The following is an 18,286-nucleotide window of genomic DNA, read 5'->3' as shown; positions in this document are numbered from 1 at the left end:
CAAAAAAAAAAAAAAAAAAGAGTCTCATCCTCTACACAAGTGGTAGAAGATGGTCCAAAATATATCTTGGGGTGGTGGTAAGAGAGATGAGATTCAGTAACATTCCTGTAGACCACCAAATTGAATCTTCCTTACTTGTTGTATCTGGGTACTCCAACATCAACAACACTACTTCTTTTGAGGATTCATAAAATGTACCCAGTTATGATAGCAACAAATGAACTGATCCAATTGGCCTGGTCCCTGAATAATAATTTCAAGTTATAGGAAAGGTAGCAGAATACAACAGTTACTAATATGGCATTATGTAAAAATGTGGATGTATAACCGATGTGATTCTGCAATTTGTATTTGGGGTAAAAATGGGAGTTCATAACCCACTTGAATCTAATATATGAAATATGATATGTCAAGAGCTTTGTAATGTTTTGAACAACCAATAAAAAATAAATAAATAAATAAAGAAGAACTAATACCAATATAAAAAAAAAATTTCAAGTTGACTTACCTTTGCACACTAGGCAAGTACTTTACCACTAAGGTACACTCCTGGCCCTGTTTCACAATTTTATAGAACAAATACAGATACAGCAATTTATTTATTTTTCTTAAACCACATATATTAAATTGCCTGTGCCCAAATGTGCCCTCCAAACTGCACAGAATGCTGTAGAGTTGTGGAAGTAAAGTATTCATTCTCGCAAAGGAGATTCAAGTTAGCATAATTATATTCAGGGGAGCACATTTAGCACCTTTTGAAAAAAATAAACATCTCTCTCAAGATGACAGATATAATGGGTTCACCAAAGCTGGAATTCTGAGCTACTGAGCCAGAGAAAGGATTGGCAAACATTAATTCACTATTGCTGGAGAATCCATCAATAATTCCTCAAAACCAAAATGATTATTTCTCATCTTAAAAAAAAAAAAAAAACTCTAAAAGAGTGAATATTATCTTTTTTGTTGTTGTTGTTCTTTTTATTGTTTTTCCCCAATGCTGGAGATGGAACCTTGTGCATGATGCTAGGCAAGTGCTTGACCACTGGGCTACAATCCCAGCCTTTTTAATTTTCTATTTTGAGATGGAAATTTGTTAAGTTGCTGAGGGTCTTACCAACTTGCAGAGGGTTGGCTTCAAACTTGGAATCCTCCTGCCTCAGCCTCAAAAGTCAGTGGGATTACAGAATTGCCAGGCTGGATACTTCCATTTTTACAGGGAATGAGATCTTCAGATTCAATGTAAACCAATACTGCCTTGTGTTTACAAAGCATTTTCCCCTTAAGAATTCAAGACCTTTATAGATATTACCTCATTCAACACCAGCAGGTCTGGTGCATGCCTGTAATCCCAGGGACTTGGGAGGCTGAGGCAAGAGGATCACAAGTTCAAAGCCAGCCTCAGCAATTTAGCAAGGCCCTAAGCAACTTAAGGAGACTCCGTCTCAAAATAAAAAATAAAAAGGGCTGGGGATGAGGCTCAGTGGTTAAGCACCCTGGGTTCAATTTCTGGTACCAAAAAACAAACATAAAAAAAAAAACCCAAAGAACAAACAAACAAACAATAGTATGTCTGTAAACTCAAGAAACAGAGGAGATTTCCTATTATATAAATAAGGAAACTGAGGCACTCAGCAGGGGCAAAGAGTTAACCATGGATCACACAGAAAATAGTGGGAAAAACCTGGCCTGAACTTTTTTTTCCCTTGTTCCAATTCTTAGTTTTCTCAGATGATTCACACTGCCTATAATTAGAGATGGCAATGTGGAAATCTTCAGTCCTCGAGACAGCCTCTTCATACTAATTAATATAATTTTTTCCCTGAACTTACTGGTATAGCTCTTCCCTTTATAATATCTCTAATAGAAAGACCTCTGGGAAATTTACACATGGCAAAAAGGGAACTAGTTTTTACTTGTATTGTTGTTTTTTTTTAACCAAGTTTTCTATTTTATTCTTTCTTCCTTTATGAAAACTTCATACTCAACTGGAGAACAAAAGGTTTTTTCCAAATTTTTTTCTTCCTCCCTTTTTATTTTAAACTGGAGATTGAACCCAGAGGAATTTTACCACTGAGCTACATTCCCAGCTTTTAAATTTTTTATTAGTTGTTAATGGATTTTTTGTTTTATTTTATATGTGGTGCTGAGGATTGAACCCAGGGCCTCATACATGTCAGGCAACAACTCCAGTCCCAGTTTTTTTATTTTTTATTTTGAGATGGTCTTGTAAAGGGTGGCCTCAAATGTAAAAATCCTCCTTCCTCAGCCTCCTAAGTCACTGGGATTACAGGTGTGTGCTACCACATTTGGCAACAATCAATTTACTTTCAAAACCTACAAAGCCCATAAATGGTTCTAGGGGTAACAAAGTTCTCTATGTCACAAAACTTAGAGAAACCGCGTGAATAGAAAATATGACTTTTTCACTGGAGGGAAGGAAAGGGAGAGTTCCAAGACTTTGCCCCAGTTAAATAATTTTACAACTATCTCCCACCACTGATTTATAATTAGGCAAGGGACTGATGAACTTAGGTACCTGAATCCAATAAAAAAAAAAAATCTGTACAAAAATGTGGGGAAAACATTCCAAGTTTGGGTCTGTTTACTGTGTGACCCTGAATAAGTTACTATACCTTCCCTGTACTTAAAAATGGGAGGGGGGGTGTGTTTAAATAATCACAAGACATGCCTATTTGATATTTAGCAAGTTCACTTGTTTTCTCTGCCCAATGAGATTTTTGCCTAGGCTTTGTTGTAGTTATGAAGTTTCAATAAGGATCTTATTGTCATTTCTTTATTTAAGGATTAGCATCTTCTTTATAACAGAATAGTCAACAGTCAATCAGAATAGCTACTAGAAAGCCAGGACATGACAGCCTAGAGTAAAATAAGCTGGGATATGAAATTTATTCCTAGAGTCCTTGAGACTTTTTCCAGGCAGGGTGAAGTAGAATTAAGTGTTTAACAAGGACACGATGAATTCCTCCACTCCTTTAGGATCACTCCAGAAGCAAAGAGATTATTGTAGTTGGTTTTTATTATAGTTCATTCTTTCCAAACACTCAGTGAACTGAAGGGAATTTACCATAACCTACTCTACCTAAAAATGTCAAAGCTATTGTTTAAAACCATTGCTCCTAATAGCTTACTCCAAGAACAACAATAAAGGCAATTTTACAGCTTCCGGTCAAATCAGAGTACTCTACCATATTTTATCTATATGCACTCTCACTTCTACATCTAGAGTCCTGTTTTCTTGACATTTGCCTAACCTCCCAACCCTAGTCCTCTTTTGTTTATGATTGCCCCAGCTAATTCATCCTTTCCTCCTGTGGGACTTCCTCTCCACTTCAGTTGCATGGTTGGTTCTGGTTTATTCATCTTCGTTCAGTTACTAAACATATAGTAGGCCTTTATCATGTGGCCAGACCATATCTAGATATGAATCTTCAACTTTTTTGTTTCTTTTGGTACTGGGAAATGAGTCTTGCACATTTGCTGGAAAATGTTCTATCACTAAGCTATTTCCCCAATTATTTTTCTTTTGAGAGTCAGTAAATTACCCAGATTGACCTAGAACTTGTAAGCCTCCTGCCTCAGCCTCCTGAGTAGCTGGGATTATAGGAGTACAACCACCTGCGCCAGGCTGAATCTTCACCTCTATTGTTCTCCTGATGTAGACCTGTTTAGGATACAGATTCCTGCCTATCTCTGCCCAAAACCTGTTATATACCAAGTTTCTGATTCTGGGTGCTAAAATATAAGCAAAATGGAAGATATACTGGATAAAGGATTTGTGGGATGGGAAATTTTAAAACGGTAATGCATGTACTTTCCTAAGTAAAAGATCATGAAGACACAGGGAAACTTAAAAATATTCCCACACAAGGAAAATACATTTGTCCATGGTGACTATAACACAATTAACAAAACACTGATGACTAAAAAAAATGATAAGAAAATAAGAAAGATGGTTACAATTCACGGGAATGCTTTCATCTGTTGATTAGAAGGCACATAGCCTTTAATTACCATGATTAAATGCTGTTCTTTTCTTATGAAGCACGCTGGCCCACTGCACCAAACACTGAAGCTGCTAGGAGGACAAGCAAATTCCAAGAAATTCAGAATTAATCATTAAATCCTGACTCCCAATCTTGTGTACTTAGAACAATCTATAGAAACTACATCTGCAAAGAAAAGCAGAATTGTACCCAATGTCAAAAGCCTCTGTGCTTGAAAAATCGAAACACTGTGATATTAGAAATGAAGCAAAAATAAAACTGAATATCTGGTTTAGTCAGAAGAGAAAATTTAAAACTTTTGATTTTTCATCAGTGAGGAAAAAAATACAATACTTTTCCATAGTGATTACATACAATTACAAAGTTTCACATTTAAAATTTTTGTAGCTAGAGCACTTGCCTAGCATGTGTGAGACACTGGGTTCCATCCTTAGCACCACATAAAAATAAAGAAATAAAAAAAGGTATTGTGTCCATCTACAACAATATTATTTTTTTCCTTGTATTAAATTTAGAAATTCTTCATCAATGGTAGGTTCAATAATTTAAACAGCAAGTTGCAAGTAAAAATGTATTCCCCACCTTTGTCATCTCATTTTGGGAAAACATACACTGATCTTATTTTGATTCACTGATCAGTGTATGTTTCTTTTGCCAGGATTATATTTAAAATGTAATTAACTTTTATGAAATCAGTTTTTGTCTTCAGAAACTGAGGAAGATGCCAAATATAAACATCTCCACAAGAAATATAACCAGGATATTTCTTGTATAGTAATGTATTATTTAAGGGCTTCTTATAAAATCTTAGGAGTTCAAATAGGTCTTACAACCAAACATTCTAACCTTCTATCTAGCACACAAATTTCCCTTGCAAATATGTAATATCCCAAATGTATAACTCTCAGTAATGACCACGCCCTAAGAGATAGGAAATTCTCTTATATAAGCTATCTCATTCTAGTAATGATTTTCTTTTCTCCTCCTGCAAAGAAAGTGTTTAGAAAGATAAACATGGTATTGTACCACTTTATTATCATATGTTGAACTCATGCCTGAAACTGTTAATGCATGGCTCAGGATAAATGGGCAGGAGGAGGTTGCTTGGGCTTTCTTACAGCTAGGCTATAATGATAGAAGACACAGGAGACAGAGAATAAACTCACTGGTACACTCATTTAAAAACTAGTTACTGTTATAACTGCACAGGGTAAAAAAATGAAAAAAATACTACAAGATTAAAGTAAAATCTTAAAAGCACCACCACTTCCCATTAATTTTCTTTATCATACTGGAGATTGAAGCCAGAGTGTGCTCTACCACTGAGCCACATCCCTGGTCCTTTTTAAATTTTTAGTTTGAAACATGCAAAGATGCAGTGGGTCTTGCTAAGTTGTCCAGGCTAGCCTCAGACTTCATCCTCCTACCTCAGCCATCAGAGTCACCAGGATTAAAGACATATGCCACCATTCCTGGAATGCCTCCCATTCTTATTCATGTTCTTAATTAAAATAATTTCTTTTAAATATCCATTCAAATACTTTCTATGCTTCTATGGACATATCTATAGTATATGTATTTCTTGCAGTATGCAAAAAGTACCATGCTATATTATTTTGCAAAAATTTGTCTTCCGATATTTCTTTGAAAATTTTTGTTTGTTCTAGAATCATTTGGAATAATTCCTTTTTTGTTGTTCTAGTTAGCTATACATGACAGTAGAATGCATTTTGATACATCATACATAAATGGAGTATAACTTCTCATTCTTCTGGTTGTACATGATGTAGAATCACATAGGTCGTGTAGTTACATATGCACATAAGATAATAATATCTGATTCATTCTAGTACCCTTCCTATCCCCATACTCCCTTCCCTCCCTTCACTCCCCTATGTCTAATCCAAAGTACCTCTATTTTTCCCTACCAGTCTCCCAACCCCCCCATACCTTATTGGGAATTAGCACCCACATATCAGAGAAAACATTTGGCATTTGATTTTTTGGGATTGGCTTACTTAGCATAATATTCTCCAACTCCATGCATTTACCTGCAAATGCCATGGTTTTATTCTCTTTTAATGCTGAGTAATAATCCATTGTGTATATAAACCACAGTTTCTTTATCCAGTCATTTACTGAAGGGTATCTATCTAGTTGGTTCCGCAATTTAGCTACTGTGAATTGTGCTGCTGTAAACATTGATGTGGCTGTATCACTATAGAATGCTGTTTTTAAGTCTTTTTGGTATAAACCAAGGAGTGGAACTGGGTCAAATGGTGGTTCCATTCCAAGTGTTCCAAGGAATCTCCATATTGCTTTCCAGACTGGTTGCACCAATTTGCAATCCCACCGGCAGTGTATCAGTGTGCGTTTCCCCGCACATCCTCACCAACACTTACTGTTGTTTGTATTTTTTTAATATTTATTTTTTAGTTTTCGGTGCCACAACATCTTTATTTTATTTTTATGTGGTACTGAGGATCGAACCCAGCGCCCGGCGCATACCAGGCGAGTAGTTATGATTTGCATTTCTGTGATTGCTAGAGATATTGAATATTGTTTCATATATTTGTTGATTATTGTATATCATCTTTTGAGAAGTGTCTGTTCAGTTCCCTGGCCCATTTATTGACTGGGTTATTTGTTTTTTTTGTGTTAAGATTTTTGGGTTCTTCATATATCCTAGAGATTAGTGCTCCATCTGATGTGCCTGTGTTAAAATTCTGCTCCCATTCTGTAGGCTCTCTATTCACCTCACTGATTATTTCTTTTACTGAGAAGCTACTTTTTTAGTTTGAATCCATCCCATTTATTGATTCTTGATTTTATTTCTTGCGCTTTACGACTCTCGTTAAGGAAGTCCAGGCCTAATCCGACATGATGAGGATTTGGGCCTACTTTTTATTCTATTAGGTGCAGGGTTTCTGGTCTAATTCCAAGGTCCTTGATCTACTTTGAGTTTTGTGCATGGTGAGAAATAGAGTTTAATTTCATTTTGCTACATATGAATTTCCAGTTTTCCTAGCACCGTTTGTTGAAGAGGCTTATTCATTTATTTTTTTGTGGTGCTAAGGATCAAACCCAGTGCCTCACACAAGCAAGGGAAGTATTCTACCACTGAACTATAGCCCCAGCGCCCACCCCACATTTTTTATGGCCATCCTCAAGGAATATTTTTATTAATAATTTGGTAACAATCTAAAACGGCAAGCTTATTAAATCTTCCTAACTTCTTACTGCCACTGAACTGCTTACTGCTGACTAGGCTCTGAGATATAAAAGTTAAGAAGCTGTAAGCCTTGTTATCCAGGAGACTATAATCTTATTGGGGGGAGGAAATATGCAGTTACAATTTAAAAATGATCAATATATAATCACCAATAGGCTAAAACAATCAGAATTGAAAAACATATTTCCAATATTTAGTAATAATGGGTTAAAATAAAATTATATTTGAAGTGCTCAGAATGAATTCAATAACTACAAAATACAAAAAGCCTTGATTGATGGCAGCTTAAATAAAAAAGTTTTACAGGTTTCAGCTTAATACAACTCCATAAAAGCGTTCAGTCAACTATGTGAAATAGCTGTAATAAGCTAATGTAGGCCAGTAACCCACTGTGTCTACATTATCCAGTTACTTAGGTGTTGTATGAAACTCACTTAAGAGAAGCCTCCAGGGAAACCCCTGTTAGATGTCTTCTCCCCTTGCTGGAGCTTTGTCTCTTAAAGCTTGAGCTTTGCCTCTCTTAAATAAATCGTACTCCTTTCACAAAGAAGGAGGAGGAGGAGGATAAGAAGAAGAAGAAGAGCCTCCAATGGTCTATCTACTCCTTGTTTTCAGTGCACAGAGAATGCTGAAAATTCAAGACTCTGCAGTGATCAATATTTAGAGATTATGAACCCAGCAATACAGATTCTATTCCTACATAACAAGTTAATGAGATTTTTTTGCCAACTCTCCACCTCCTCAGCTTTATGCAGTGCTGGGGACTGAATCCAGGCCCTTGCACATGCTAGGCAAGCACTCTACCGCTGAGCCCCAAGCCCTCTTTTGCTTTTTGAGATGACACTTCTGGGCTCAAGTGATTTCCCACCTCAAATTCCTGAGTTACTGGGACTCCAGGCACATGGCTATTTGGCTCTACATTGAAAAGGGAAGCCTGCCCTGATCTTGTGGTTATATCTAGAAGGATTTACAGAGGAAATTCTGTAAACTGGCCTGGTCAATTCCCCCAGGCCCAGCAAAACTTCTAAAATGGAATGGATTAAGCATAACTTTAACCTGTGTCTTAGATTTGTGAGACATGTATATGTTATCTTAAGTGGGCTGTGGTAATTATCACTCTGAAATTTATGAAACTCAGAAAAATATGATACCAGACAGAATATAAGGGGAACAACAATTAAAATTTAGTTCTGAGGAAACATAAGCCTCAAGTTATCCTTTAAACTTATTTGCCAGTCTCGGATCTTATGCCAGGAACATTACATGTTTAAAGATATGGTCAATCAACAAATATATGTCAAGAGGCTACTGTGAACAGGAACTTAAATTAAATTCAATGAAAGACAAATATCTCATGGCCTTCCGAGGTTATGACTATAGCTGATTACTGCCAGGGTCAGGTTACAAGACTTGAATAAAATCCAAGGGTTCAGCTTTTGATAACTATTAGAACTGTCAGACTGAGAAATAGTATCAGACCTTACAGGGATATTAAAAAAAAAAAAAAAAAGCCATACTTTAATCTAAAAACAGCAATAAAGATGACAGCTCAATCAACAGATAGGAGGAAATAATAACTTATTTGGTGTAAACAAAAAAACAAACAAAACCAAAGGTTCTTATATAATTTTATATTTTAGAAAATAAAAATAAAATTCCTGGGCTGGGGTTGTGGCTCAATGGTAGAGCACTTGCCTCACATATGTGAGGCACCGAGTTTGATGCTCAGCACCACATATAAATGAATAAAATAAAGGTCCATCAACAACAACTAAAAATAAATAAATAAATAAATAAATAAATAAATAATTAAAATTCCTTCAATACTTCAATTATACTTTCTTTCTTTTTTTTTAATTTTAAGTTGTACATGAACACAATACCTTTATTTTTATTTATTTTTATGTGGTGCTGAGAGCCAACCCAGTGTCTCACATGTGCTAGGAAAGCACTCTACCACTGAGTTAAAACCCCAGCCGCAATAATACTTTCAATAGTGATATTTGAAATAGAAACTATGCTTCAATCATTCACATAAAACTATCACACTGAAGTAAGCATGAAGTAGAGGAATTTCTACTAATATCAAGTAAAGAAATTAGTTCTGAACAATTCACGTTCTATAGGTGTAGCCTATTTAGAGTTGGTAGCATTTGATTAGTCAAAGTATTTTTCTGGAAGCCAATAACACTTTAGAAATTAGAGCTTGTAGGTTTAAAAAAAAAAGACTTAAAAAAAACCCTTAATTTTCAAAAATCACCAAAGGCACAGGTTATCACAATCATATGGACAGCTCTCTCAAATTAATGAGAACAATGGAAAAATAACAGGGTTATGTTATTTCAGAAAGTATCTCAATGCACTAAAATATAGCTTGCAAGTTATCAAGCTTTTCTCCTTTCCCTTAGAATACATAAAGAAATGAAAAGAATGAATGAACTACCAAAAAAGCCAAAATCTCACACCAGGTATATTTGAAGCAAGGAAAAACATTTGAAGGCTGATCAATGGGCAAGGGCATGGTATCGCAAATCCCCAGTTAACTTAACTGCCCTGCCAGGAACCAAATAGCAAGGAACTTTTTAGTTAACTGTTTACTTACCTATCCGGTGAGCAAGGGACATATGGTCTAATAGAAAGGGTAAACCAGACCAAAAAAAAAAAAAAAAAATTACATAGGTCAGGGTTTCCACTAAGTTATGTGGAAGGAACAAGCAAAGAAACTTGAACTTACCTGCACTGCCGAGCTGCTTATAAAACCTGTACTCTAAATGAAGCTGTGGAGCACGTGATTTTATTGGTTCCTGAAACCCAAGGAAAAAAACTGTGATCAGATTTAGACAAATGGAATTTTTCTATTCCTAGATTTTTGGAGTAAACAAGGGCTGAGGTCACTTAATGATTTAGAGATGATATTCACATATGATATATGCCTTTTCTTATCACAATTTGTCTTTGAAAGTACAGCTAAAAGATGATGAGCAAGATTACATACAACCCCTTCCATGGATAGTCAAATAAAATTAGATTATCCATGAACCATCATTCAGGGACAGCTCTCTCAACATAATATACTTTTCTGAAATGTATTTTCCCAGGAAACCAGATAACAATTTTTAAAAAAAAAATAACAGCACCTATTTCCTGATAGTTTTATTATGAATTTTGAGTGGAATATTTATTATTATTAGAAAAATAATACATGCTTCAAAAAATTTAAATACACAAAAACTAGGAACAAAGTAAAAGTAATTGGAGATCCTACCACTTTGAAGATAGCCACTATTAACATTTTGGTAAATATTTTTTCAAGTATTTCTTTATCCATGTATTTATACATACTACAGACTCACAAATAGGATTTTACATAAAGGAAATCACAGTATATCTGCTCTTCAGTAACATTCTTTCTAACTGGACAATGTGATGATGATGACATCTTTCCATTACAGTAAGTAAAGGTGTATAATATTTTTCATAGTTCAAGTATTCCCATGTGTGTATGTGTGTATATACACTAAATTTGGCATTCAATACTATGAACAATGTTGTTAGAAACATTCTTACATAAATTTCATTTTACATTTGTGAGAATTAAAGACAATAATTTAAATATGTAATTTTAAATAATGTAATATTCTCATTTCTAAAAACAAGAGTATTGGAAATAACCCAGAGCTGGGTGCAATGGCACATACCTGTATCCTAGCAACTCGGGAGGCTGAAGCAGGAGGATCTCAAGTTTGAGATTAACCTCAGCAACTTAGTAAGACCCTGTCTCAAAATAGAAAATAAAAAAGGGCTGCGGATATAGCTCACTTGGTAGAGTGCTTGCCTTGCATGAATAAGTCCCTGGGTTTAATCCCCAGCACCAGAAAAATAAATAAATAAATAAATAAATAAATAAATAAGGGCTGGGGATGTGGTTCAGTGGTAAAGCACCCCTGGGTTCAATCCCCAGTACAAAAACAAACAAGAAAAACCCCAGAGATAAAGCAAGCAAACACGTTTTGCTCTATACCAAATATAAAGAACTGTATAGTTAATTATTCTGACTAATAGTATATCAGGCAAATTTCTAATAATGCATAATGCAACCAAACATGCTATAAGATAGGGTTTCCCTGTCCCTTTTGTATTCTGGCAAAAATCACCAAGAACATGATCTCTCTTTTAAAAACTCAACATCAACACACCTGTTAGGATAGCTATTATAAAAAAACAGAAAATAAAATATTGTCAAATGTTGTGGAGAAATTGGAACCCTTAAGATTGTGAGAATGTAAAATGGTGTAGCTGCTATAGAAAATGGTATGATGATTCTTCAAAAATTAAACACAGAATTACTATGATGCAGCAGGGTACTGTGGCGCACACCTGTAATCCCAGAGGCTCAGGAGGCTGAGGGAGGAGGATCACAAGTTCAAAGCCAGCCTTAGCAATGGTGAGGCACTAAGCAACTCAATGAGACCCTGTCTCTAATAAAATATAAACTTGGGCTGGGTATTTGGCTCAGTGGTTGAGTGCCCCTGAGTTCACTCCCTAGTACCCCCCCCCAAAAAAAATAGAATTACTATGATTCAGCAGTTCTATTTCTGGGTATATATATACTCCAAAGAATTGAAAGTAGGAACTCAAATAAATATCTACACACCCATATTTTTAACAGCATTATTCACAATATCTAAGTTGTGAGCAACCCAAGAGTCCATCAACAGATGCATGGATAAAATGTGATATATATATACACGTGCTACATGTAACAACATGGATGAGTGTTGCAGAAACTGTGCTAAGTTAAATAAGCCAGTTGCAAAGGACACACATAGTATGATTCCACTTATATGAAGTATTGAGTAGAGGAAGTATATCAAATTCATAGGAAGCAGAACAGTGATTATGAGGATTAGAAACAGGAGAGACTATGGAGTAGTGTTTATTGGGCACAAAGGTGCAGGTGGGGAAGAAAGTTCTGGAGACAGATGGTGGTGATGGTTGTACAACAATGCAAACATGCTTAATGCTACACAGCTGTACACTTAAATATGGTTAAAATGGTAAATTCTGGATATCATCCCTTAATACTTTCAAAATATTGTTGCCCATTTGATGGGTTGACTTCTTACAGTTAACAGTGTACCTGGATGTACAGAAGTTTTCAATATTGTTAAAGTTTTAAATTCAATTTGTTAATTTATCTATTTTTTCTTTCATTTCCTATAATTTTGGTGTTGTATCTAAGAAGTCAATGCCAAATCCAATGTCACAGCGCATTTTCCTTATGTTTTCCACCGAGTTTTATAATTTTAGATCTTACATTTAGATCTTGGTTCCAGCCAGTTAATTTTTGTATATGATGTAAAGTAAGAATCCAACTTTACTGCATGTGGATATCAAGTTTTACCAGCACTTTTTGTTGAAAAGACTGTTTCCCCTTTGATGGGTTATTTGTGCTATTTGTCCACACTCCAAGGAAGTAGATTCCACAGCCTTTCTGGATAATTCATATTGGTGTTCAACAAGTTTCATGGTTTGGAAGGCCTTGGTATTTAATTCAAATTTCATTACTGAAACATACCTATTTCTCTCACATCCTGGATAATAAGATAAAAAAGTTCCTGGATAACCTGTGAATACTATAATAGCTATCTTCAAATAACAAAACTACTGAATCATTTCCTAATCTTTCTTTCTTCAAGCAAAGTAATTTCAATTTATTTAATCTTTCCTAATTGGTCCTATTTTTTAACTCTTTATAATCTTTGAAGGCTCTTTTATGAAACCTCTTGAATTTTCTGCATTTTTTTAAAACACAGAATCCATCAATCACAGAATTCAAAAGTTTTCTTGAAGTCATAAAGTTTATCCTCCCATTTTTAGGAAGTTTTACCTAAATCACTGTAGGCAGGTTGGAAAAGAACATATATTCTTTGTTGGGTGTAAAATCAACAATCAGTGGAGGTGGACTTCAAGTTTCTCAACATTCTCATAGTCAAAAGAAAAGTATGTAATGCTAATAATAAGGTAGTAAGTTTCTTATTCATTTATCTCTTCAGATAAAGAGAGATCACTGGTGATAGTTTCTTCACTTGGTTGCAGATGTTCATCTATATCACCATCAAAACAGACAGTTACAGAATCTGTCCACTGGCAAAATTCACTGATGATAAACTTTTAAAGAACCAAACAAAAAGGGTGAATGAAGGTAAGTCAATGTGGAACTAGAGGTTGATAAAATACCAGGAAAAAGACAGTTCTGTCTGTCTCTTTAGATGATGACAAACATCTAAAGAGATTTATATCTAAATTAGATTTAAATCTTAACACCACAGATTTTTTTCTTAAACCTAATATTCTCAAACTTCATACTGGAAACCTTAATAGGAAATATTCAACCTGATCTTGGGTAACTCAAGTAAATAAAAGAAGCAAAACTCTTTAGAGTTTCAAGACTGAAAGTGGGTAGCCACCCCACATGTGTTTAGACTTTAGGGGATTTTTATCATAGTCTGAGGAACTGACACCCTTCAACCAACCTCTTTATTACATGGCTGTAGCCTATTCAGCTAAGTGGGGCTTCCAGGAGTCTTGCAAACACTCAGTCCATAGCTTAGAGAAGATCACAAGATTAGCAACATGTAGAGAATTTTATTTTATCCTTTTACCCTAGAAATCTGAGTAATGGGTAAAGGAGGGATTCATTACATTATTTTGTTTACTTTGTACATTTGAGTATTTTTAAAAGTCTTAAGAATTGAAGAAACAAGAGCCCACAATGAAGATCCAAACAAAGTAGAACCGAAACAGCAGTAGCAGGGCTTCCTTACATTTCTGTGCCAGATGTTGATTACATTTCCATAGACAGCTGGCCATTTGCCAGAATCACAGCTATTCTGGAACACACATGCCTGCCTGAAATTTTAAACTAAGAGCAGATGGCTACCTTGTAGGAGTGTGATGCTTAAGGCAATATTTCCTGTTACAATGAAAGAAGCTCAATTACTATCCTCATATCTCCCTTGGAGAATAAGCTCAACAGCAAGAGAGGAAGCCCACAGACAAGACTGTTAAGCTCTAAAGTGTCTTAATTTAAGAGTATTTGAAAGAGAAATGCCGTACTGAGATACACCTTACTAGATGAAATACATTTTATTTTTAGTTGAGGTTTTCCTTTGTATTATTTATTTATTTATTTATTTTTGATTGTGGGGATTGAAATCAGGGCCTCACACAGGCTAAGCACGCACTCTACCACTGAGCTATACCCTCAACACCTATTTTTAGCTTTAATTATTTTGCATGCAAAACAGAATAAAATAGTAATGAAAGGGAAGTAAAATGTAATGGTCAATTATGTCAATAACATGCTATATAAGCTCATCTATATTGATCGAGTAGTATGATCCTAGTAGAAATCCAGATAGAAAGAACTATTCCTAACAAAAAGCCTCAAAAGAAGTCTTGATAAATAAAGGGATAATAACAAGTATACAAAGAAATAAAACAAAATTTTGAAGTGTTTCAAGGACTTCTTCCTGTCAGTAGTCTCAAATAATCAAAGATTATTCCCAAGATTATTCTGAATAAAACTGAAAAGGCAAATGAGATGTACTAGTAGGGAACACTTACAGAACAAATTCCTGTAAATAAAAAACCATGATTAAATCTTTTAATATTCAATTGGAGAGGATATCTGACCTGCTTGCTACATGCATCACCACTCTTTCTGCTCACATCTCCCCAAGAAGAATTCTGAATACCAAACAAAATGCAAAATACTGGGTCCCCCATAAATTGGCCTAATCTAAGCTCTGCTCCCTGTCCATCCCTTTGTAGAGAACAATCTCCTAACTGTCATACAACAATCCTGATTCCTCCAAAAACTGACAGGCTGAATCAAAGAAGAGACCACACACAGCAGGTATGAATGTAATAACTGCAATTCATTAGAAAAGAACAGCATTAAATTATTACAAGATAGTTCCTCCAACCTTTAAATCTCTGACTTGCAACCAATAAACCCCAAATGTACAAGTAAAACAGGGAAACTTCCTAGTATTTTTACTAGGAGGATGAACATTTACACAGTTCCATAGAAACTAGTCATACAAATTATTCCATATGACGAAAAATGCTTTGGAGTCAACCCTGTTTCCAATTCGGCCACAAGGTATATTGTTTATGCTTGACAGCTTTTTAAAAAGACATTATTAGATGGTTGGATTTGGTTTTCTTATACTAAGTATATTAATGAACACCTCACACTAAAAAAATGAATCAGTCCTGCTCAAGAAAAAAAAGCAAAATTTCAAATGACTTTATCATTTTAAGACACCACTGTGAAATGTACAGAATCCACAGAATTACTAGCTCTTCAGCTTTTTTTTTTCTTCTTTCTGTACTGGGTATTAAACCCAGGAGCACACTATTACTAAGCTACATCTCCAGCTATTTCTAAGTTTGACACGGGGTCTACCTAAGTAGCTGAGGATGCTCTCAAACTTGTAATTCTCGGGCCTCAGCCTTCTGAGGAGCTAGGATGACAAGAATGTGTCACCATGCCTAGTTCTTCCAGCAATTTTTTTCAACTAATTTTGATTCATCATTGCTAGCACCACAGTTAGCAGCATCTAACATATAGTGTTATATAGTATACAGTGATTCATCACTGTAACACTATAATTGAAGAAAGATGACTATGTGGGATCATATGGAAGCAAAAAAACCCAGGTCTAGTATTTTAATGAATGCTTACAACTATTTCCTGTAAAAAGATATTAGCAGTGATAGTACAATGACTACAAACATTCTACTCACCAGTTTGATTGCTACATATTCATTGGTGTAGAGATTTTTACCTAAGGGAAAAGCAGAATGTATATGTTTAGTGACATTTCTTCTGGGAAATGCAAAGCAAAATTCTTAGCTCACAGGGTCATGAGAAAAGTCACATTCTCAATGCTGTTCACATACATGAAATATGATTTATAACTGAAAAACTAAACAGAGATAATGAGATCCAGCAAGAATAGAACAAGATCAGCTTAAGAATCTGAAATTTTAAACTGCACACAAGAGTTATTTTTAAGAAAAAGAGAAAACCAACTAATCTCCCACTCTTTTCTCTCCCTCTCCCTCCTCATCCATCTCTCTCATTTCCCAACTATTCCCATGAGGCAAATCAAGAAGAAATGCCAGAATTTCAAAGATAAAAATTTTAAACACTTGGCACAATAAACCAAACCCTCATTCTTTTTTAAAAAATATTTTTATTAGTCATTGTTGGACCTTTATTTGGATCTTTATGTGGTGCCAGAGCCCCCAAACCCTCATTCTTTAAACTGACTAGCAAAAAGGAATTTTTTATTTATTTTTTCTCCTGGCATTTAGTGGCAACTTTACATACAATAAAGAATAGTGTAAAATAAAATCAATTTTCCCAACCCCTCCTCCTTTTGGAACTCATCTATTTTCTGTAAGAAGATGGTTTTCAAAGCTGTTCTGACTGTTCACCAGAACTCTAGCTTTATATCTTTAACTATATACATGAAACATATCTTCACCTAACAACACTTAAATATCTTGAAGTTCTTCCTGAAATAACAATTTTTCCTTTCAACTTCACTACTTTCAAAAGAACAATCAATATTCTCCTAGACATCTATACTAAGAACTTGAAGTAATGATGGGATAAAAGAAACAACTGTGGCTTAGCCCATATTATAAGCTGAATACTTCTCACAACCCCCAACTGCCTTTTTATCCTTGAAGCCTTAACTTTCATTCTTCCCGAGTACTTAGTACATACCATAAAGTTAAGCCATTGCATTGATTTCCTATTGCTTCACATATATATGCATATATGTGTATATATATACACACACATTATTATGTGTGTATTCATATATCATTTATGAAATATATATATGCATTTTTTAACTGGTCCTGGGGATTGAACCCAGGGTCACTTTATCAGTAAACTACACCCAGCCTATTTTATTTTTTGAGACAGGTCCTCACTTAGTTGCTGAGGCTGGCCTAAAATTTGTGATCCTCCTTTCTCAGCCTCACAAGTTGCTGGGATTACAGGTATGCACCACTGTGCTTGACCTACTTCTTATATTTTTACCCTACCTTATCCAGCTACAGTATAAACATCTTGAGGGTAGGGATTTTATGTAATAATTGTCTCAATATTCTATAGTGCTTAAGACCACGTTCTGTACATCACAATCAAAACCTCGATTAAGTAATTTGTATGCATAGTATGACTATGTTTTAAATAATATACACAATAATTGTTACTTTTGATAAGCATAGTAGAATAGATATGCACAGAAAAGGATATAGAAAGATGTACATTAAGGTATTAAACTGATTTGTTCTGCAGCATTTTTATGATAAAGAAAACCATAACACTTCATTTTGGGAACAAAAAGTTGCTTGTAATACTCATTCGCATTTACCAATCTCTAGACAACAGAAACCCCTTTATAATATATCATTATACTTTTAATGCTGATATCAGGTTGCTGTGTACCTCTATGTGCTGAAGAATACACAAACTTAGGAATAATTCTGCCTGCAAATAACATAACAAAGGGGACCCACAAATTTCTAAACACCTAAAAACCAATGTAAGATGAACAACTTCATTTTTAAAGGAGGCACATTTTCCCTCTCTGTACACTAATTACAGGAAGCTTCTAAGAGTTACTTTGTATTTCTGATTCATGTTCCCATCAAACACAATTTTTAAAATATATTTTATGAAATTGTGAAAATCACAGTAATAACTAAGATAGGAAGATAAAAGGCAGTAAAAGTCAAATGTTAGGCAGATTAAAAGTTCAATTTAGCCCAGGATTTCTTCCATACCACATATGACACTGCACAAAGATTTTTCAAGAAAGTTCTTCCTGACTCTGTATAACCACTATTACTGTGACTTAAAATCAATTTTACCACAGAGCTGAATCATAATAACTTAACATTGCTAAAAGGAAAAAGGTCGGGTTTTACAAGTTTA

At 34.9% G+C, this 18,286-nt stretch overlaps 1 protein-coding gene across 1 annotated transcript in view; it reads right to left on the bottom strand.

Annotated features, from left to right (window-relative positions):
• The window catches only part of Csnk1g1 (casein kinase 1 gamma 1), a 142,357-nt gene that overhangs the window by 58,304 nt on the left and 65,767 nt on the right, over positions 1 to 18,286 (bottom strand). Inside the window, 2 exon segments of the mRNA XM_048793300.1 lie at positions 9,992 to 10,061; positions 16,075 to 16,115. Coding sequence (XP_048649257.1) covers positions 9,992 to 10,061; positions 16,075 to 16,115 — 111 coding nt within the window.

Source organism: Marmota marmota, unplaced genomic scaffold (genome assembly GCF_001458135.2).
Source record: "Marmota marmota marmota unplaced genomic scaffold, marMar, whole genome shotgun sequence".
Classification (NCBI taxonomy): Eukaryota; Metazoa; Chordata; class Mammalia; order Rodentia; family Sciuridae; genus Marmota; species Marmota marmota.
Note: the sequence above shows the minus strand (reverse complement) of the source record. Positions and strands in the feature narration are given on the sequence as shown.